The sequence below is a fragment of the Cnephaeus nilssonii genome (genome assembly GCF_951640355.1).
Source record: "Cnephaeus nilssonii genome assembly, chromosome: 9".
NCBI lineage: Eukaryota > Metazoa > Chordata > Mammalia > Chiroptera > Vespertilionidae > Cnephaeus > Cnephaeus nilssonii.
In genome coordinates, this window is record NC_137080.1 from 13,822,139 (window position 1) to 13,845,044 (window position 22,906).

General features: G+C 38.7%; 1 protein-coding gene across 1 annotated transcript in view; it reads right to left on the reverse strand.

Moving 5' to 3' along the window:
* Positions 1-22,906, reverse strand: part of TBC1D32 (TBC1 domain family member 32) — a 122,720-nt gene that overhangs the window by 49,964 nt on the left and 49,850 nt on the right. The window contains exons 19-22 of the mRNA XM_079779714.1: positions 22,274-22,361; positions 16,246-16,364; positions 12,829-12,945; positions 6,803-6,891 (exon numbers count right to left, since the gene is read on the reverse strand). Of these exons, the coding sequence (XP_079635840.1) occupies positions 6,803-6,891; positions 12,829-12,945; positions 16,246-16,364; positions 22,274-22,361 (413 nt within the window). The remainder of the gene's footprint in view (positions 1-6,802; positions 6,892-12,828; positions 12,946-16,245; positions 16,365-22,273; positions 22,362-22,906) is intronic.

Genomic DNA, 22,906 nt, shown 5'->3' on the forward strand with positions numbered 1-22,906 from the left:
GCCTGCCAGCCTGATCACCCCCTGACCACTCCCATGCCAGCCTGATTGATGTCTAACTGCTCCCCTGCCAGCCTGTTTGCCCCCAACTTCCCTCCTCTGCCACCTGGTCACCCCTAACTGCCCTCCCCTGCAGGGTTGATTGCCTCCAACTGCCCTCCCTTGCAGGCCTGGTCCCTCTCAACTGCCCTCCCTTGCAGGCCTGGTGCCTCCCAACTGTCCTCCTCTGCTGGCCATCTTGTGTCCAAATAGGGGCAGGATCTTTGACCACATGGGGGCAGCCATATTGTGTGTTGGAGTGATGGTCAATCTGCATATTACTCTTTTATTAGATAGGATAGAGGCCTGGTGCAGGGGTGGGGACCGGCTGGTTTGCCCTGAAGGGTGTCCCGGATCAGGTGGGGGTTCCCTTGGGGTGTGGGGTGGCCTGAGCAAGGGGCCTGTGGTGGTTTGCAGGCCAGCCATGCCCCCTGGCGACCCAAGCAGAGGCCCTGGTATCTGGAATTTATTTACCTTCTACAATTGAAACTTTGTAGCCTGGAGTGGAGGCCTGGGCCAGCCAGGGTGTATGAAAAGCTTTGCTTCTTCCATTGCCAGGGGCAACCTTAGCCTCCCGCTCTTTCCAGCTCCATGGCTGCTGCCATTTCTTTTTGGATTTGTTTACCTTCTATAATTGAAACTTTGTAACCTTGAGTGGAGGCTTAGGCTGGCAAGGGCAGGCAGAAAGCTTGGCTTCCTCCATTGCCTGGGAAACCCAAGCCTCCCTCCTGCTCTCTGTGGCTGTAGCCATCTTGGTTGGATTTATTTGCATACTCGCTCTGATTGGCTGGTGGGCGTGGTTGGTGGGCGTGGCTTGTGGGTGTAGCAGAGTGGTGGTTAATTTGCATATTACTCTTTTATTAGGTAGGGTAACAAAAAAGATAAAAGATAATAGAAATGCACAGGACCTATATAAAGAGAGCTACAATTTATCATTGGAGAATGTAAAAAAATTCAATAGAAAGACAGCACCTACCAGGATGACAATATTAAATATTATAAAGATATGCATTATTTTCCAATTCAGTTATGAATTTAAATGCACATTGTGTAATAACTTAAAAATGTAAGGTTTTTATAGAGATCAACAAAATACCTCCACTAATAACCTAAAATGAATCTTTAAAAGAGAATAATAAAATGAATAAAGATAGTGCCCTCCGCGGTCCCAGATCTGCCTCTTGCTTCAGCAGTATTTGGATGGAACAGAGACATCCCTTCTTCCAACCTCCAACCACCCTCCAGCGTCTTACTCAGTCACCACCTTCAGAACCACCTCCAGGACCAGCCAACACACCGTTGTTGTTTTTTCTACCTTAACTCCTTCTTGCTGAACAACCATGAGCTCCCAAATTCATCAATTATTCCACCGAAGTAGAGACTGCGGTATACCACCTGGCCAACCTGCATCTGAGGGCCTCCCACACCTGCCTCTCTCTGGGCTTTTATTTCCACCTCCACGATGTGGCTCTCAAGGGCATGGGCCACCTATTCCAAGAGTTGGCAGGGAAGCATGAGGGCTCTGAGCATCTCTTAAAGATGCAAAATATGAGGTACTTACCATATTCAAAATTGGGGAGACATAACATATTTAGTCTCACAATAGCTCTGTGGGAAAGGTAGAGTCACACTCCATTTCATATATGAGAAAACAGAGGGCTGGAGAGGTTAAGAATCTTGCCTAACATCACTCTGGCAATGTGGTTTCAGAATCCATGCTCTTAACCACTGGGTGATGCTATCACATATAGTAGGTCCTCGGGTGACCTCAGAGACCCGTCCCTATGGCAAGACGTAACGCGATTTTCGCCATAAATGGGAACCCACCTACATAAGCACATACATCACTCACATGGAGCACATACACAGCAGTAATGAAGTGACACAGTAACAAAAATTAAAAGAAAGATAACAACTCCTGACCTTTACTTGTGGTAAATAAATAATAAAAAAACATAAAGCACATATGTACATACGTCAAAATGACAGAACTTTTTTTTTATAAATAAATGGGAGATGGCGACATAACCACCAAACAACATATGTCGAGTCCAACATAACCCAAGGACTGCCTGTACTGGGGAATGTACAGCTACAAAAGACATAAGACCTCTATGGAAAGAACATTTTTTTATATATATATTTTATTGACTTTTTACAGAGAGGAAAGGAGAGGGACAGAGAGCTAGAAACATCGATGAGAGAGAAACATCAACCAGCTGCCTCCTGCACACCCCCTACCAGGGATGTGCCCGCAACCAATGTACATGCCCTTGACCGGAATCGAACCCGGGACCTTTCAGTCCGCAGACCGACGCTCTATCCACTGAGCCAAACCAGTTTCGGCTGGAAAGAACATTTTAATGACAGTAATTAAAGAACACAACTTAAATGGAGACATTTGCCATGTTTACAGATTGGAAAGCTCAGTATTATAAAAATGTCAATTCATTCACTATTGTTCTATAAATTCAATCCAAGTAAATTGAAATCCCAGTGGGCTAGTTTGTGTGAGAAGCTGATCCTAAAATGTATGTGGAAAGAAAAGGACTAAAAGTAGCCAAGATATTTTTGAAAACAAAGTGAAATAGAATTTCTCCCTCAGTTATTATAAATTATTACAGAGCTGTAGTAATTAAAATAAGGTGATATTTATACAAGGATATATAGAAAACAGAATATTCAGATTTTTGTAACACACTAAAGAATCATATATGTACGTATTGCAAAGAGATATGTAGCTAAGCTAATGTTCTATGTGTAGCAGAGTTGTTTATAATAGCCAAAACTGGAAAACCGGACATAACTCAAATGTATTATTAATAGCATAATACATAAACAAAACAGAGTATATTTATACCATGAAATATTATACAGCAATAAAAATAAATTCATTGAAATGTATACAACATTAATCTTAGAAAACATATGGCTACAGAGAAAAGGTCAAACATGACAGGATATATAGTCAATTGTACCAATAATATAAAGTTAAAAAAAACAAAATTAAAATATATTGTTCAGGAATACATAACTAGGTAATAAAAATATAAAGTAAATAAAAAATATAATGTAAATACCACAAAAGTCAAAATTGTGTTTATCACTGGGGACAAGGGAGGGAGTCATGATCAAACAAATGCATAGTGCTAGTTCTCTTTATTTACTTGGTTGGGATTAAGTGGACATTTATTTTACAACAAATTGTTAAGCTGTATGTTTATATTTTATGCAAGATTTACATTTTTAATATTTCATTTAAAAAAATTAAGTGTTATTAATTAGGGTAGGTAATGGGGAAAGATATATCACTATACCCATAAGAAGTATACATGTGTATTAAACCAATGAACAAATTCAGAATACTAATAAACAATGCATACTTGAATATTAGAATATGCATAAAGATTCTTGTAAGACCTGATAACAGCTAATGCCATTTAACATTAAATTATGCAATTGTATAATAAACAGATCTTAATGACTCATTAATTATACCAGTATATTTGTATAAGCTAGCAGTTAGTGTAAACCTGAAAAGAAAAGTAACTTTAAGATAATTTTATTTCTTTAGCCTAACCATAATATTAAGGCTAGGTTTACAAAGTGAACAGATTATTTTATATACACTAATCTAGAAAAAAATTATGTCTCGAAATTTACATATTACTGAGGCTTATAAGCAATAAATTGTAAAGTTCAATTTTTTTAGTTCCAAATCAAATTTCCCCAAGTTATGAAAAAAGATTCTGCTCCTTACTTCTCACATAAAGCAAGCTGTTTATATCAAGAAGTATTCTAAAGAAAGTAAACAATTATCTAAGGTGAATCCAAATTCATGGACAAACTAGATAAAATTTTAATGGTACATTTTTGTTCTTTTATGAACAGAGATAAAGTATTAAAAATAATTTAAACTACATTTATGTAAAGATATCAACAGTTACACAGGCAAATTTCAGAAGTATTTGTGTGTATGTGTATGTATATGTGTCTTTCTCAGGATACCGTTAAAAATAGATTAACTTTGCCCTGGACAGCATTGCTCAGTGGTTAGAGCATCAGCCCAAGAACTGAAGGGTCCCAAATCGATTTTGGTCAAGGCCATGTACATGGCTGCAGGTTCCCCACCCCAGTTGGGGTGCATGCAGGAGGCAACTGATTGACGTGACTCTCACATCGATGTTTCTCTCTCTCATCTCTCCCCTTACCCTCTCCCTTCCCCCTCTCTAAAATCAATAGAAGAAATACCCTCCAGTGAGGATTAATAAAAAAAGTAGATTAACTTTATCCCTGGCTGGATAGCTCAATTCATTAGCGCATCTTCTGGATGTGCCACGGTTGCAGGATTTTGTGCTAAACATTAAGACTCAAATTGCTCACTGCTCTTAAAAGATAATATATACATATTAACAATATAACATTAATATTAACTTAAACTGACCCTACAAATTTTATTATATAGTTATATGTTTTATAAATATTATCAAATATATATATACTAATTAAGAGCTTCTTATGCACTGCAAAAATGCTCCTAAGATGTTTCATTGTATAACCCCAAATAATTTACAAACATCCAATTTATCACTGTAGCACGACAGACAGCTGCACAAATTGTTGATGCTTCCCAGCAGACATCAATGTATCTTTGAATATGCACCAACAAGCATAACTAGCATAATCTAGAACAGTCCTGGGATAGATTGTTCTATTATCAATTGGTCAGGATGTGAGGTGCACCAGCTCACACCAGCCATGATGTGAGCCCTCTGTAGGTTCCCTGTCACTGCTGCCTGGAGGAGAGCCCACCGTGCCCTAAGTGAGCCATCATGCCAAGAGTTCTGCAGTTCAGCCTGAGGCCCTGATATTAACAGGAAGACACAGACATTGTTCTGCCTCAGATGCAAAGGGCGCCTCCCAATCTAGTCTGGAAATGGGCATTTTATATCACTGCAAAGCTAGATTTTGAAATACAACACATTGTATAATTTATCTATCTTCCCCCCCCCCCCCCTTTCCAACTCCTCACCCCTAGGTGATTTAAAAATTGCAAAGTCATGATGTAAAGGTCGATAATTCCTTATCTTTAAACCTTAGGACAAAGAATTTAGAATTTTTCAGCAACAAAATATAGTACATGTAGACTCTGGATCAATACCTCAGAATCAAGCACATTAATATTTCTTTGGGAAAAGATGTTTATATTCAAATCTGTCAGGTTAAATAGAAACGATGAAGTTTTACATCATTTCAGGTAAGATTAGGTACAGATAGAAAGATACATTATAAAAAAATAGTTTTTTAAAACTTTTTCTGAACTTCAGAATTTCAAATCAGAGATTATGGCACTTGAACCAGATAATGCCAGTAGACAGTCTGACTCCACAGTCCTCGTTACTACTATAATGCATGACTCAACTAATGGTATATGTATCAACAATGGGATGGCTAACTTTCTAGTGTAGGATAGCTTGACTCCATTTGGATATTATGAGAAAGCGCCCACTATGAAAATTAATGTATTTTATTCCAAGGAGCATTTCACTTCTTGGATTGCTTAGTACATGACTAAAATCCTATTGTTAGATTTTTTGCCAGAAGAATGATAAAAATACTATTCTATCAAAAAAAAATGCAGAAAAGGAAAGAAATTCATTCAATATATCAATAGCAAGAGGCCAAAAAGTATGTTCTATCATTACAAAACTCAGACACATACTTGTTATGCAAAAGGAGGTTCTACTGAATGGATTTTTACTAATATTCCTCATCACAGGTTGCTATATGATGTATCTGATGTCCTACACAGAAAGTTAAAATTTAATGTGAAATTCATTTAGAGATAAAGTGCACATAATCCAATGAATTATAACAGCTGCAGATTTTTTCCTATCTTCTTTGAACTATTAATGAATGGTTAAATGAAGTGCAGCTATTAATGAAAAGTTTCAGTACAAGATCTATAATATATATGTTTCAGTACAAGAACTATAATATATACTACTACCAGAGAATTCTCATTTTAGAAAAGTAATTGCTTTATTTCTTAGATAGAGCATTCTCCCTGACCCACTCCCTCATGCCCAAAAAATTTATTTTGCTAGTAGAAAGAAGAAAAAAATCACAAACCTAGGAAAATTTCTTTAATTCAGCTGCTTTTCAAGGTAGTAATTAGTAGTTAAGGAAGCAAGTTATATGTCTAAATATGACCAAAAGATTAAGAATTTATGCATATCTATAGTCCAAACAAACACTTCTACTCCCCCACTTATCCCAGCCATTTGAACATGCTAAATAACATCTTAAGAAACATACACTCAACCAGAAAGATTTAAAACTTGGGAAACTGAAATTACTAGTAAATAATATGATTAACATAAAAGAGCAGAATGTGGGCCTCAAGATAAATCAGATTTTTCTGAACCTTTTTCAATACTATATTATGGCAGAAGTCCAATCCAATACCAACCCAAGAAGCCCCAGTTAACTCCTGAGTAAACTGAAGAGTCTGCAAAATCTCTCTAGTGAATCTAACAAAAGTGGAAGACACTGTAATAATAGAGAACCTAAATGTGGACAATGGCCTTAATATAAAAACCTAATGGCTATAATTTACTTCATGTGTAATATTACAGGAAGATAAATTACCTTTAGATATGCTTTAAAGTAGTGTATTTTAAATATTTTTGGAAGTATATAGAACATACTTTTTGCATGCTTTTCCAACAATGAAATATTTCTCAAGTAAAACTTAGCACCTTACCTCAGGCCAAAGATGTGTGATTGTTCATAGTTGAATAAAGAACGGATCTTAGCTTCAGAATTCAAAATTATAAGTCTATCAATAATATCCTGAAAAAGAAAGCCTTTGAGTGAGACTGTGCTTGACTGAAACCATTTAAAGAAAATCAAATCAACAAATATTTATTTAGATTTGTGGTTCTCAAATTTGGCTTTACATTTTAATCACCTAGGGAGCTATTAAAAAAAAAAAATGCCCAAGTCTCATTCCTAAAGATTCTGAATTAACTGGTTTGGGTATAATCTGGACATTAAGATTTGTGAAAGTTCCTGAAATAAATTATCTAATGTTTAACCAAAGTGAAGAAATACTAATTTATATTCCACTAGAGGTCCAATGCACAAAATTCGTGCAAGAGTAGGACTTCCTTCCCACAGCTGCCGGCACCGTCTTCCCTCTTGTACCTGGGACCCGGGCTTCCCTCACAGCCCCAGCTTTGTCTGGAAGGTTGTCCGGAAGGATGTCCAGTCTAATTAGCATATTACACTTTTATTGTTATAGATTCTGGCTTATGAAACCAGTTAAATACTGATTAAACTGCTACAAATGTAAATTACTTTGAAAAACAAATATGAAATCTTCAAATGCGAAGCATGAACAGATTTGAATAGTTTTATCTAGTAATTATTTGAGATTTTCTTAATATATAATCTCTGTCTGTGTAAATCAGTGGTTTCCAACACTGTTTAAACATTGGAATCACCTAGGGAACCAGACGATAGATAGATAGATAGATAGATAGATAGATAGATAGATAGATAGATAGATATCCAGGCTCTATCTTAGAACAACTAAGTTGTTATCAGTTGGGGTATGATTTTGGCATTAAAATTCTTTTAAAAGCTCTCCAAGTTGTTGCAATGGGTAGCCAGGCATAAACATCACTGATGCACATGTAGGGAAAACCTGATGACCTTTGTGCCACCAATTGTCCCAAACATTGACAATTTCAGCCTACCACACAATTTTGAGCACTCTATAAAAGCCTTTCTTCCTATAATGCCCTCCTTTTGTATATATCTTTGGGTTCAGGCCTAATAAATTTATTCATAAACAAACACTTGTTTCTCAAATTGCTCATTTTCCTAACCAAGAAACTTGCTTCCCTCCAGTGTGTTTAAAATCAAGATAATTATGTGACCAAGAGGGCAAAGAAGGAAGGTTTTGCTAGGGAGTAAAGTCACATAATATATACTGATGTCTATGTGAGTGATAGAACAAATGTTATCAAATAAACTATAGGCCAGGGAATGAGTTTGTTAGGAGGATGTAATAGATAGTTCAAAATCACATTTAAAAAATACTGATCAAAACATAGTAAAAACCAGATTGTATGTAAACTTACCTAGTAAAAGTTTACACCTAACACTTAGGAATGCATTTACCATTCTACAGATATCTTGTAAAAAATGTGTAAGTAATATTAGCACAAGAACTTACAATCATCAAATATTAAATAAACCGCCTTAATAATCAAGAATAAAAAGATTGAGATCTTAAAATAATGTGTCATTACTGTCTGCTGCTTTAGCTGGACATTCCTTGTTTCAAACATTGTGAAAGAATACAATTCATTCATATCCCCAGCTTCATATTTATAGTCTCACTAGGGGCCCGGTGCACGAAATTCGTGCACGGGGGTCCCTCAGCCCAACCTGCACCCTCTACAATCCAGGAGCTCTCAGAGGATATCCTACTGATGGCTTAGGCCCACTCCCCATGGTTCTCTGCTCTCTTCGGGGCCTGGAGGTTTCCCTGCAGCCATGGAGATGAAGCCCCCATGCCCTGCTGTCGCTCTCTGCCTGCTGTCACCATGTGCCATGTGAAGGAAGCCCCAATGCCCTGCAGTGTGCTCTGTCTGCCCGGCCTAGGGGCTTCCCAGACATGGACACACTAAGGAAGCCCCCATGCCCTGTTGTCCAGGCTCTGTCTGCGGGACCTGGGGGTGTTCCCATCGCCACTGCCCACTAAGAAAGCCCCCAAGCCCTGTTGTCTGGGCTCCATCTGCCATGTCTGGGCACTTCCCTGCCATTGCCCCACTAAAGAAGCCGCTATGCCCGGCTTTGCAGGGCCTGGCGGCTTCCAGGCTGCCGAGATCAGGAAGCCACCATGCCCTGCTCTGGTGGCACTGGAGTCTTCCAGATAGCCACTGCGACCAACGGGAAGGCGCCAGGCCCCGCTCCTCGGCTGGCTCCGTGTGCGCAGGGCCCGGCGGCTTCCCGATTGCCGCAGAGACCAACGGGAAGGCGCCAGGCCCCGCTCCTCTGCAGGCTCCATGTGTGCAGGGCCTGGCGTCTTCCAGATCGCCGTGGCAACCATCGAGAAGACTCCAGGCCCTGCTCCTCTGACGGCTTCCATGTGCAGGGCCTGGCGGCTTCCCGCTGCCGCAGCACTAAGAAAGCAGCCATGCCCTGCTCTCAGTGCTCTGTTTGCTGGTGGGACAGGCCAGACACTCCAGCAGCGGGGCTGAGGGGACTGGGCGCCACCATCTTGTGGCTATGGGGGCCGCCATTTTGTCGTGGAGTGATGCCTAATTTGCATATTACTCTATTATTAGATAGGATTACTTGCCCCACTGCTTTCTCCCTCTCTTTACTAACTTCCCTACTCTGACAGCCCTGATTTAGCTCTGCTGACAGAGCCGCAGAGCTCTCCTTGACTTTGCCCAGGCACCTGGATGTTATCAAGTAAGTAGTTGTTGCAGTAGACACATGGAGAAACTTGTATGCTATGTAGTTCTTCAAACAGTATTTGTTCAAATAGGTACAGACTTTTAGTGCTTAATATTATAAAATTTAAGAAACGATCTACTATCACTTTTTTCCATAAAGTTCACAGAGTGATCTGGAATCGATCATGTATCACTAGCTTTCTTTTGCCTAAGACGAGGGAGACTGCCAATGAGTTCTGTGCATAGCAGTTTCTGAAAGGAATATTATAGATTTTATTCACAGGGTACTGGTACAAGTGACTGAAACTGGAATAGTCATATGATTACTAAATTCAGACTATTTAATAACTAATGATACCTAGTGACTCCAAAGTTCTAGCTCTGGATCTAAGTACTAGATACTGTAAGAATAAAGAAATACAGAATGTATTACCAACAAGCTAATGGAAGAATAGATTACAGCCATCTATCAGTGACAATGCATTTTCAGAAAACAAATGCTACAGTAAATAATTTCTTCTTCAAAGGGGATTGCATTGATGGATCACCACTTAGGGAACAGAACGCAACTCCCGGGAAGCCTGCCTTATGGAGAACTTCAGTTTCTAAGCACTGCAGCACGTGTCAGGGAGGCAGTCACCTCAATCAGCAGCTTCCCAGCAACAAGCTAGTACAAGAAAGGCTTGGGATTCACAAAAATAGTCTGCAACTCTGTCTTTTTCAAAGGATATTATCCAGCTTGAGAATATATTCAATGAGCCTTAGGCTGAAATGAGACCAAGACTAGAAAAACAAAGAGGAGTATCTCTTCTATATAAATAATGCATTTGAGTGCCTACTCTGTGTACACTTGTCTCAATGGCCTTAAGAAAGGGCCAAGTGAAGGGTGAGAGTGGTCAATCATAATGCCAATATCCCTGCACCTGCACTATTAGGAGTGGCTTGTGACTGGTTAGTCCCTGAACATCCATAAACAAACTTGGTCTGTTAAGGAAGGTGCTTCCTTGGAATTATTCAAAGCGGGGAGTTTCTCTGTCCACTCTGGCTGTTATAACAGAATCCCACAGACTGCGTACCTTATAAACAATAGAAATCTTATTTCTCACAGTTCTGGAGGCAGGGAAGTCAGAGATCAAGGTGCCAGAGATTCTGTTTCTGATGAGGGCCTACTTTCTGGTTCATAGGATTTCCACATGGCAGAAGGGGCAGGGGCCTAACGCAGAAGTGAGCATGACTGTGCATAAAGGAACCCCAGTTTTAGCAAACAAAACTGTAAATAATTATGAAAAAAAAGAAGGGGCAAGGGATTCCTCTGGGGTCTCTTTTTATAAAGCACTAATCACCTTCTAAAGGCCCCACCTCCAACTAGCATCACATGGGAAGTTAGGTTTCAACGCAAGAATTGAATATTCGGTCTACAGCAGAGCGGTGGAGGAAAATGCCCCTCTTCTGTTTGGAGGGATAGTGAGTTAAATCCTGACATTGTTCCCACCCCAAAAAAAGAGATGTCTATCTCCTAATTCCCGGAACCTATAATTGCTACCCTATTTGGAAAAAGGGTCTTTGCAGGGGTAAGTAAATTAAATTAAGACCATCCTGGGTTATACAAGAAAGACAAAGAGAGATTTAAGGCAGAAGAGGAGAAGGCCTTGTGAAAATAGAGGCGGAAAGTAGAGTTATGCAGCAACAAGCCACAAAATGCTGCAACACCCAGAAGCTGGAAGAGGCAAGGAAGGCGTCTCCCCTGGAGCCTTTGGACGGAATGTGGCCCTGTTGACCTCGTGCTTTCGGACTTCTGGCATCCAGAACTGTGAGAGAATAAATTTCTGTTGTTCTAAGCCACCCGGTTTATGGTAATTTGTTATGAAATCTCTAGGAAATTAATACAAGGGGAGACAGTGAAGATGTCAATATGGAGTAACAGGTAGTCCCATGTCCTCTCCCATTGAGAATGCCATCTGGAGAAGAAGAGCTTACTAATGATAATTACAGCAAACAATTATTTAGCAGTTATCTGCCAGGCAGTGATTTAACATTTTATGTTTCACTTAATTCATTTAATTGTCACAACAACCCTCAAATAGGAATGTTATTGCTCACTTTTACCAGGAAAAAACCAAGGTCTAACTTGTCCAAGGTCACACAGCTTTTAAGGGGGCAGAGCCAGAAATCTAATCCAAGCAGTCTGTCTTCAGAAAACAAACTTGTAACAACTACACTATGTAATGCCTTCCAATAAAGCCACAATGGAGAACACAAGACAGAGGGGAAGGGAAGTCCAGGAAAGGAGAGCACGCAGGAGAGACCAGAGGAGCCTGAAGGGAACCAGAAGCAGAACCACAATCACAGAGGAGAGGACAATAAGGACTGGATCAACCGTGCCACATGCCGCAAGGTAGTAAATTAAGTTCAAGGAAAGACGGGCACATAAATGGCTAATTATAAAACTACTTTAGAAACACAATGATGCAAGTAAGCACAAGTCAAAATTGACACACTTCAAGGAACAGAGAATATAAAATAAAAGTTGAATGAAAGAGTACCTATTTTTATATTTTATTCATATAAATTATCAAAATGTTCCCAAAGTAGAGAAAGTTTTAAAAAATTAAAATGTTTAGAGTTAACAAGAATTAAAAGTATTTAAAAGAGCAAAACTGTGAAAAAAAACACCACCACACAGGACAAGTGACCAGAAAAATAAAAAGTAAAGATTAATAACGGAATTTCAGTATTAACCAAATAATTCTTTACTAATGCATATATACATATTTATGTGTATTAATCCAAAAACTTACCCTAAGATGATGAACTAAATATCTCTGGATGATTAAAACAAGCCCATCTGGGAGCAAGATTATGAAATAAATCTCAAATTAAATAAATATGTATATACTGCCCTCATGGGGCAGTTAATATGTAGTTCATTAAAATATAAGGAGAAAACATATTGCACTCCTCGAATACAGCTTATTCCTAATTATCCTAGCCAATAAGAGAGCAGCACTGGTGTGACTAATAACATGATAAGTCACCTAAAAATCATTCATACACACATGTTATTTGTGCCAAATCTCTTTCCTTGGGGAGTGTTAACGTTGTATTCACTCCGATAGGTGTTGCAACTGTTAGGTGGCCTGGATCAAAGATTCCATTGGCAGATAATTCAGAAACTGATACTCCATGAGTAAGTAAATCAGTATTTAAATGTGTTCCTTTTTTTCTGTATCATTTTTTTTCTGTCAAATTGCTTTTTCACTACAAATTTCCAAAAGTGTCATCTATAAAAGGGAAAAGTTAAAAGAAGATTACTTACAATAATACATGTGGGAACCTCACGAAGAGAATATTCTGCTTTATTAGGAAGCTCTTGATTGCCGACCAGCTCATAAATAGCAGGGTAAGATAACAAGGTCACCAACCCTAGAAAAGACTGGGGGGGAGGGGAGGAGAAGGAAAAGTCATTAAATGGCTCATTTTCTTCAACCACATCCACAGAAGAATAATTAGTGTAAAGTTTTATAGCAGTATGACTGCAAGAATTTTTTAAATAAGCCAAATTAATCCACATAAGTATGAAAGACATACATGTATGATAAGAACAAAATAGTTAACATTAACAATAATCTGTGTTGACAATGCGTAAGAACAATTCTAATAGAACAACCTTGAGAGTTGGAAAATACTTTAAAATATCATGTATCTCTTGAAAAGTGTGGTTCTGAGAAAAAAATATTAAATGATCCATATTTCTCATTCTTTGCATTTGTTATATATGATGTGTAAGAAAATACCAGAGAATAATACTTAGGATCTCTGGAGCAAGAACATAAATTCTATGTATTCTTCACTTAGGTCACAAAGCCATCTTTATCCTTTAACTACATTCACTGGAAATCCAACTACCCTAATTGTAATTAATTTTTTAAAGCCATGGCTTTTCCTATCAAAATCAGCTCATTTTCTGGTGCAATCTTCCCAAGTTAATCTCTCCATGACGTTTTTAAGCTCCCAATCTCATTTTGCCTTATTCAAGACAACCTGAATACTTTTTCTCAGGCACATTTCATTCTTTGGATCCTCTGTGCAAAAGCATGCAGTGGTTGCCCATCACTAAACATCAAATCTAAACTCCTTTCCATAACTTTCAAGGCACTTTACTAATTGACCCTCTCTTCTCTCAGTTTTAAAAGCCCATTATTCCTCAGCATGAAGTCACCACTTCAGTCAATCGAATCTGCCTGTGGTCTTTTTCTTTTTTAATATATTTTTATTGATTTCAGAGAAGAAGGGAGAGGGAGATAGAGATAGAAACATCAATAGTGAGAGAGAATCATTGATTGGCTGCCTCCTGCACGTCCCCCACTGGGGATAAAGCCCGCAACTGGAATCGAACCTGGGACCCTTCAGTCTGCAGGCCGACGCTCTTTCCACTGAGCCAAACCAGCTAGGGCCCTGTGGTCTTTTTCAACTGACTGCCACGTAAACAAACTTTTCTTACCCAGGAACATGCTCCTCCTACCCTCCCACATACTCATTATTGCACTTCATGAGCTTTCACATCCTTTTTTTCTAGAAAGCTTTCCAATTAACTCTATCCACCTCTAGAAGCCCTATATTTTGCCAATACTTACATGTTAGTTTATATTGTATTAATTGCACTAATTTGTAACTATTAAATTTCCTGCTTGTCATTTTTTAAAGTTTTTACTAAACTCAGAAAATTTAAGAATCAGACAAATTGAGTAAACAAATTTTAGGTATAATATTTTACCATGAAAAGCTAAAGATTTATGTTTTTCAAAGATAGCATTATCAGATTGAGGATTGAATCTGATGAGTTTTATAAATGGGTATTAAATTTTCTCAAATGCTGTTTCTACTTCTATAGAATCATTGGATGAGATTTCTCTTTATTCTGTTAATATGGTGAATTAGAGTTTCATTTTAGAATGCTAACCGCTTTGAATGGCTGGGATAAACACCACTTGATCATAATGAATGATCATTTTACATATTGCTATATACAACTTGATAATATTTTGTTAAGTATTTTTAAGTCTATATTCATCAGAAATATTAGTCTGTGATTTTCTTTTTTGGTAACATTTGTCTCATTTCCATGTCAGGGTTATGCTGGGCTCATAACACAAGTTAGAAACTGATTTCTCTATCTTTGTTTTCTGAAAGAATATGTGTGTGATTGGTACTTTTTCTTCTATAAAGTTTCATAGTATTCACTGGTGAAACAATCTGGTTTTCTTAGCCAGAGGTTTTTTTATAACAAATTCAATTTCTTTAACTAATATGTAGCAATTTAGATTTTCTGTTTTATATTAAGTCCATTTTGGCAAGCATATTTTTAAGAAGTCTGCCATTTTTATCTTAGTTGAATTCATAACATAAAGCTAATCATACTATTCCATTATTGTTCTTTAATATCTGTCCAATCTTCAGTGGAGCACAAACTGATACCTGTCCTTGGGCAAATATAAGTGTTAAATCTAGAATCTCAAGCAGTACGATTCTCTTCAACTGTATTGACTCCCCTCCATTTCTTCTCTGTTTATTGCCATTCCAAAAAAATCAACTTATTTTTAAGTTATTTTTCCTGAGTTTGATTTTTAATTTATTTTCCCAAGTTGTGTTTTCTACTGGAGGGGACTAGTCCACCAATACAGAAAGCAGAATTTCTATTTTTTGTTTTAATTTTGATAATTTTATGATACCATTTCAATGAAAATTTCCCAGGGTGTCACAAAGTCAAAGTCAGGAATCATCATTTCATTTTAGTAAAACTATGAGAACATGTTAGATATGTAGAAGTCATCCTAATATATAAAAAGCCAGGGGCCATCACGACCAAAACAACCGTACAGACGACCGAACAGCAGGCTGTGTGGGGAAACAAGGGCGGCAGGGTGGGTTAGTGAGGGATGACCAAATGCCTGAACAGCAGGCTGTGTGAGGCGACCAGGCAGGCAGGGGGGCAGTAAAAGGTGACCAGGCCAGCGGGGGAGGGGGGGGAGTTAGAGGCGACCAGGCTGGCAGAAGGGGGCAGTTGGGGGTGACCACGCCGGCAGAGGAGGGAAGTTTGGGGCAAACAGGCTGGCAGGGGAGCAGTTAGGCATCAATCAGGCTGGCAGCAGAGTGGTTAGGGGGTGATCAGGCTGGCAGGCAGAAGCGGTTAGGGACAATCAGGAAGGCAGGCAGGCGAGCAGTTGGGAGCCAGCAGTCCTGGATTGTGAGAGGGATGTCCCAGATTGGAGAGGGTGCAGGCTGGGCTAAGGGATCCTTTGGTACACAGGCCAATACTCTATCCACTGAGCCAAACCAGATAGGACACTGACAATTTTCTATTAGATTTGAGTTTAACAGTAAAAAGCTTTCTTAATGCTTTAATTTTGATTGGTTGGTTTTTGTGTCAGGGGTTTTGTGTATTTGCTTGTTTTGTAACATGCTCTGGTGTTTATTACTCTTTATTATGGAAGAAAATGTATAATAAAAATATTATGAAAAAAATCCTTCCAAAAATAATTCCCAGAGAACAGTAGTATTTCTACCATTCACGAAATTTATTGTGAATTTTTTTTTTAATTTAGAAATGAATAAAAGGAAGGAAAAAAAATTAGGAAAAGCTGCTGATTGTAATTGAATAAAGTCTGGATAAATTAATTTCTGAGAGAAACACTTAAAATCTGTACATTATTAAATAAATCAAATCATCTCTTACCTTTTGACAGCTTTGGTCAATAGGATCCACTGGAGTGGCTCTGGGATTGGTTACTCTAACATCATCTTTTCCACATTCCAGATTGCTCCATAATTCAGTTATAAGTGCATTAATGAACCCTAAAAAGAATTGTTTTACATCATATTTATAGTATGCTATTTCTTTGGATTATGGAGGAAAGATATAATTATCCCTCTAACTAGATTGGTTCACATTGACAAAAGATACATACTAGGTGTCCTGGTTAATAATGGCAGATTTTTTAATCAAAGAAAGCACGATAATTTCAAGAGAAACATCAAAAGTGCTTTATTCAAAGTAATGTCCATCACTAGCTACACATTTCCCTCATCTTTCAGGTAATTTGTGGATACCGTCCAAATAGAACTTTTCTTGTTTTGAGGAAAACCATTCAGAGACCCAATTTTCCACTTCATTGTATGTTTTGAAGTGCTGCTCAGAAAGTGCATGTGCCATCGATCGGAACAAGTGGTAATCTGAAGGAGCAAGGTCTGGTGAATACAGTGGGTGGGTTAATACTTCCCAGGCAAGATCTTTTAACGTGTCTTTAACTGGTTTTGAAGTGTGTGATGGTGCAACATCATGAAGCAAAATTACTTTGCCATGTCTTCTAGCATATTCTGGTTGTTTCATGATCAAAGTGTGGTTCAAATTGATTATTTGTTGTCGGTAGAGATCAGTATTAAAGGTTTCACCTGGTTTTAGAAGCACATAATACACCACAACTTCCTGATCCCACCAAACACAGAGCATTGTCTTCTTTCTGAAGTGATTTGACCTTGCAGTCAATGTTGATGGTTGACCTGGATCAATCCATGATTTTGTGTGTTTGGGATTCTCAAAATAAATCCACTTTTCATCGCCAGCCACAATTCGTTGCAAAAAAGACTTTTGTGCCATTGAAGCAACACTTTACTGATGACTTTTCGGTTTTCCATTTGTCTTTCATTCAGTTGATGTGGCACCTATTTTCCTTCCTTTAAAATCTTTCCCATTGCTTGTAAACGATCAAAAATTGTTTGCTGAGCAATGTTTATCTTTCTGCAAGTTGTTTTTGAGTTTGACACGCATCTTCATCCAATAATGCTTGTAATTGTTGATCTTCAAACTTTTTCGGTTGACCTGGATGTTCTTTGTCTTTCACATCGAAATCATCACTTTTAAAGCATTTAAACCAGCATTCACAAGTATCTTGAGATGGATCATGTTCACCATAAGCTTCCCAAAGTATTCAGCAGCCCTTTTCTTCAAAATAAAGTAATGAATTATAACTTCCCACAAATGCTTTTTTGGGCACGAAATTTGACATTTTTAAGTGTAAAAATATCAGTGATGTTAACACCTTCAGAAAATTTGACATATGAAGTTTTGAAGCTTGTTGTCAATACAACAAAATAGCATACATATCGAATCGCATATATATCAACATATGTGTAACTCCATCTATTGAAAAAAATCCACATTATTAACCAGTACACCTAGTAACCTCTAACCTTGGTAGAAATTATATTTGCTATTGTTAATTACCTTTATACCTCATTAACATAAAACTATAATGTTTAAATTCTGAAAGATTATTTTTCTATAGAAATGAATCATATGGAAATATGTAAAACAGAACATCGAATCATCAAATCAGTAATTTTATAGGAACGGCATTCAGGAAGAAATTGTCCCCTCAGTATAAAAAAAATATATAGGCTCTGAAACTGAGAATTATCAGGGTTAAACTACAAAGCTGACAGCTTATCGGTGCATATCTTTAGAAAAATCCAAGGGTTGCCATAAAGTATTAATGGGATCATTTCTATAGAGTTCCTAATATAGTACCTAGGACATTTTAGGAACTCAATCCTTTGGTCCTCCTTCCTTTGTCCTGTGAAAATTTGCATTTAACCCTCTCATGAAAAGTTTGATATTGTGAGGCTCAGAAGTTTAATTACTTAACCAATAGAGAAATCTGAGATAAATCTAGTCTTCAAATGATTTCATTAATGTGCCCTGAGGACTTAATAAATTGGATTTTATTATAAATAGAAGAATAAGCGGTTCAGCTTAGCACAACTTTTCCCAGGAAACATTTTTCATAATAAAAGAAGTTCAAAACAGTTCAGTCAAAAAACATTTAAAATATGCTATAGAAAAATATTTTTATTTAATAAGAGAATCAACAGTGATCACTGATGTTATGATCCAACTCTAAGCCTTGAAAAATATAATCATAGTATCTCTAGTAGAGATTACATCTTATCTCCAGTTCAGAGTTCAGATAATCTTAAGATATAACATCTTAAATTCCCAATATTTGAACTTTTTAGAAATCTAATCCACAGTGGATAATACCTGCCGACTGCAAACTGCAAAGACAGTGGTGAAAGTTAAGTGGTGACAGGGAAGCTTTCAAGAAGGGAAGAGGAAAAAGGGAGTGTGGAAATGATATCTATATATATCCTCTCTAATAAAATGGTAATATGCAAATTAATCATCACTCCACTACATAAGCCACGCCCACCAGCCAAGCCACGCCCACCAGCCAATCAGGGCAAGTATGCAAATTAACCCCAATCCAAGATGGCTACAGCCACAGAGAGCAAGGTTTCCCAGGTAACAGAGGAAGCCAAGCTTTCCATAGCCGTTGCAGGCTTAAGCCTCCACTCAAGCTACAAAGTTTCAATAGTAGAAGGTAAACAAATTCAAATAAATGGCGGCAGAATGGAGCTTGAGAGAGCAGGCCAGGGTTGCCGGCGGCAACAGGGGAAGCAAAGCTTTCCGCACACCCTGGCCGGGCCCACCCGCTTAAGGCTACAAAGTTTCAATTGTAGAAGGTGAATTAACTGCCACAGAAATGGCTGCCGGAGCCCCAGGCTTGGCTCCGCTCCAGGCTACAAAGTTTCAATTGTAGAAGGAAAATAAATTCCAGATACCAGGGCCTCCCCTTGGGTTGCCAGGGGGCGTGGCCGGCCTGCAAACCACCACAGGCCCCTCGCTCAGGCCACCCCATGCCCCAAGGGAACCCCCACCTGATCCGGGACGCCCTTCAGGGCAAACCAGCTGGCCCCCACACGTGCACCAGGCCTCTATCTTATCTAATAAAAGAGTAATATGCAGATTGATCATCACTGCAAAACACAATATAGCTGCCCCCATGTGGTCAAAGATCCTGCCCCCATGTGGACACAAGATGGCCACCACAAGATGGCCAGCAGGAGAGGGCAGTTGGGAGGGACCAGGCCTGCAAGGGAGGGCAGTTGAGAGGGACCAGGCTTGCAAGGGAGGGCAGTTGGAGGTGATCAACCCTGCAGGAGAGGGCAGTTAGGGGTGACCAGGCTGGCAGAGGAGGGAAGTTGGGGGCAAACAGGCTGGCAGGGGAGCAGTTAAGCATCAACCAGGCTGGCAGCAGAGTGGTTAAGGGGTGATCAGGCTGGCAGGCAGAAGTGGTTAGGGGCAATCAGGAAGGCAGGCAGGCAAGCAGTTGGGAGCCAGCAGTCCTGGATTGTGAGAGGGATGTCTGACTGCCCGTTTAGGCCTGATCCCACTAGGATCGGGCCTAAACGGGCAGTCGGACATCCCTCCAGGAGTCCCAGATTGGAAAGGGTACAGGCTGGGCTGAGGGACAAGCCCCCGCCGTGCACGAATTTCGTGCACCGGGCTTCTAGTATCTATATATACTGGTATAAAAGCCTACTATATGCAAATTGTCCCTGCCAGAGATAGACCAAGAGACAGATCGCTTGCTATGATGTGCGCTGACCACCAGGGGGAGGCGCAGAACGAAGAAAGGCCCCAGCCAGCAACTGGCAGTGGGGGAAGGGAGGCCCCGGCCAGCAGCTGGCAGAAGATGAGGGCAACTTCTTAAAGCATCCAATATTTTTCAGTTTAGTTTATGATGTGCCATTGTTCTGAGGAAAGAGAACAAGTTTGTATATATTTCACAGGAAAAGAAAATCCCAGTAGGATTTCCTTTTCCTAAACCTTGTTCATGAATTGGTAGAATCAACATCATTAAAATGTCCATACTACCCAAAGCAATCTATAGATTCAATGCAATCCCCATTAAAATACCAACAGCATATTTCAAAGACCTAGAACAAAATCTCCAAAAAGTCATCTGGAATAAAAAAAGACCCCGAATAGCTGCAGCAATCTTGAAAAAGAAGAACAATGTTGGAGGGATCACAATACCAAATATCAAGCTATATTACAAAGCCACTGTTCTCAAAACTGCCCAGTACTGGCTCAAGAACAGACATATAGACCAATGGATAAGAACCCAGAAATTGATCCAAGCCATTAGGCTCAATTAATATTTGACAAAGGAGGCAAGAACATACAATGGAGTCAAGATAGTCTCTTCAATTCAATAAATGGTGTTGAGAAAATTGGACAGATACATGCAAAAAAATGAAACCAGACTTACATCATACACCAACTTACATCATACACAAAAATAAACTCAAAATGGATAAAGGACTTAAACATAAGATGTGAAACCATAAAAATCTTAGAGAAGTCCACAGGCAGCAAAATAGCAGACATATGTTGTAGTAATATCTTCACCGATACAGCTTTGAGGGCAATGGAAACTAAAGAGAAAGTAAACAAATGGGACTACATCAAAATAAAAAGCTCTGCACAGCAAAAGAAAACACCAACAAAACAACAAGAAAGCCCACTGCATTGGAGAACATATTTGCCAATGTTATCTCTGATAGGGTTTAATCTCCAAAATTTATAGGAAACTCATACAACTTAACAAAAGGAAGATAAATAACCCAATCAAAAGATGGGCAAAGGACATAAATAGACACTTTTCGAAAGAGGACATACAGAAGGCCAAGAGACATATGAAAACATGCTCAAAGTCACTAATCATCCGAGAGATGCAAATCAAAACACAATGAGGTACCATCATCTCACAGCTTCAGAATAGCTATCATCAACAAATCAACAAACGACAAGTACTGGAGAGGATGTGGAGAAAAAGGAACCCTTGTGCACAGACTGGTGCAGCCACTGTGGAAAACAGTATGGCGTTTCCTCAAAAAATTAAAAATGGAACTGCCATTTGACCTAGTAATCCCACTTCTAGGAATATATCTCAAGAAAACAGAAACACCAATCAGAAAGGATATATGCACCCCTATGTTCACAGCAGCACAATTCACCATAGCTAAGATTTGGAAACAGTCTAAGTGCCCATCAGCTGACAAGTGGTATTAGAAAACTATGGTACATCTACACAATGGAATACTACGTTGCTGTAAAAAAGAAAAAATTCTTACCATTTGCAACAGCATGGATGGAACTGAAGAGCATTATGCTAAGCAAAATAAGCCAGTCAGAGAAAGATAAATATCACATGATCTCACTCACTTGTGGAATATAATGAACAACATAAACTGATGAACAAAAACAGAAACAGAAACACAGAAGCACAGAACAGACTGTCCAACCTATGAGGGAAGGCAGGGGGTGAGGGGGTAAGAGATCAACCAAAAGATTTGTATGCATGCATATGAGCATAACCAATGGACACAGACAGTAGGGGGGTGAGGGCATGTGCTGGGGGTGAGGGTAGCTGGGGAGAGGTCAATGGTGGGAAAAGGAGACTCATGTAATACTTTAAACAATAAAGAATTTAAATTTTTTTTAAAAAAAGGAAACCCTATAACTTTTTTTGACCTAAGGCCTAATGTGGGAAAAAACACTTTAGAGTAGTATCCTTATACTTGACCATGCCAGTTAAATTTTCCATTGGCTTACTCATTATATTTAAATTATTATAATTTTTACTAGAGGCCCGAAGCATAAAATTCATGCAAGGGGCTCAGCCTTCGTAGCCCCAGCCACATCGGCCTTCGCAGCCCCGGCTGCCTCATGGCCCTGGCTGCCTTGTGCCCTCACAGCCCCGCCCCCCACCCACTGGTCATTCCGGAAGGTCGTTCCACTGTCCCGTCTAATTAGCATATTAGCTCTTTATTATATAGGATTAAAAGAAAAAGCGTACCTGAACTTTGTAGTGCTATTGTACCTGCTGCTGTTGATGCCACTTGGGTAACCAAAACTCCATAGTCAAACTTTTTATGCCTGCTGATCTAAACAACATAAATAAGGAACAACCATGAGAGGCAGGAAAACATAGCATGTTAATATTTACTTACGTGTTACAGGTAGAGTTACTAATTTTTCATATTAAAATACCAGACAAAAAACAAACAAACAAACAAAAACTAGACATTTCAAGTAAAGATAAGAGTGGCAAAAACAAACTCAGAAACTATCATAATTGAGTTAATATTAATGTAATATTTTTGACAATTTAATTTCAGATCTAGGTTCTTGTCCCAGCCAGGTAACTAAGTAGCTTTTTGACCTTGAACAAGTCATTTCTCTCTCTAGGTCTAACTCTCTTCATACATAAAATAAAGGACTTTGACAAAATGTAAAGTAAGATTCCTTCCAACCCCAAATTCTATTAGCTTATTATTTAATTTTTTAGATTGGTTCTTCAATGGTAAATTTCCTCATCAATAAATCTGTATTGACTGCAAGTTTTTTTAACAGGGCTTTTAAGTAATCAAACAACTTTAAAAAGTACAATGGTATCTTCTTAAAAATTATAATTACTTTTAAAGGCAAT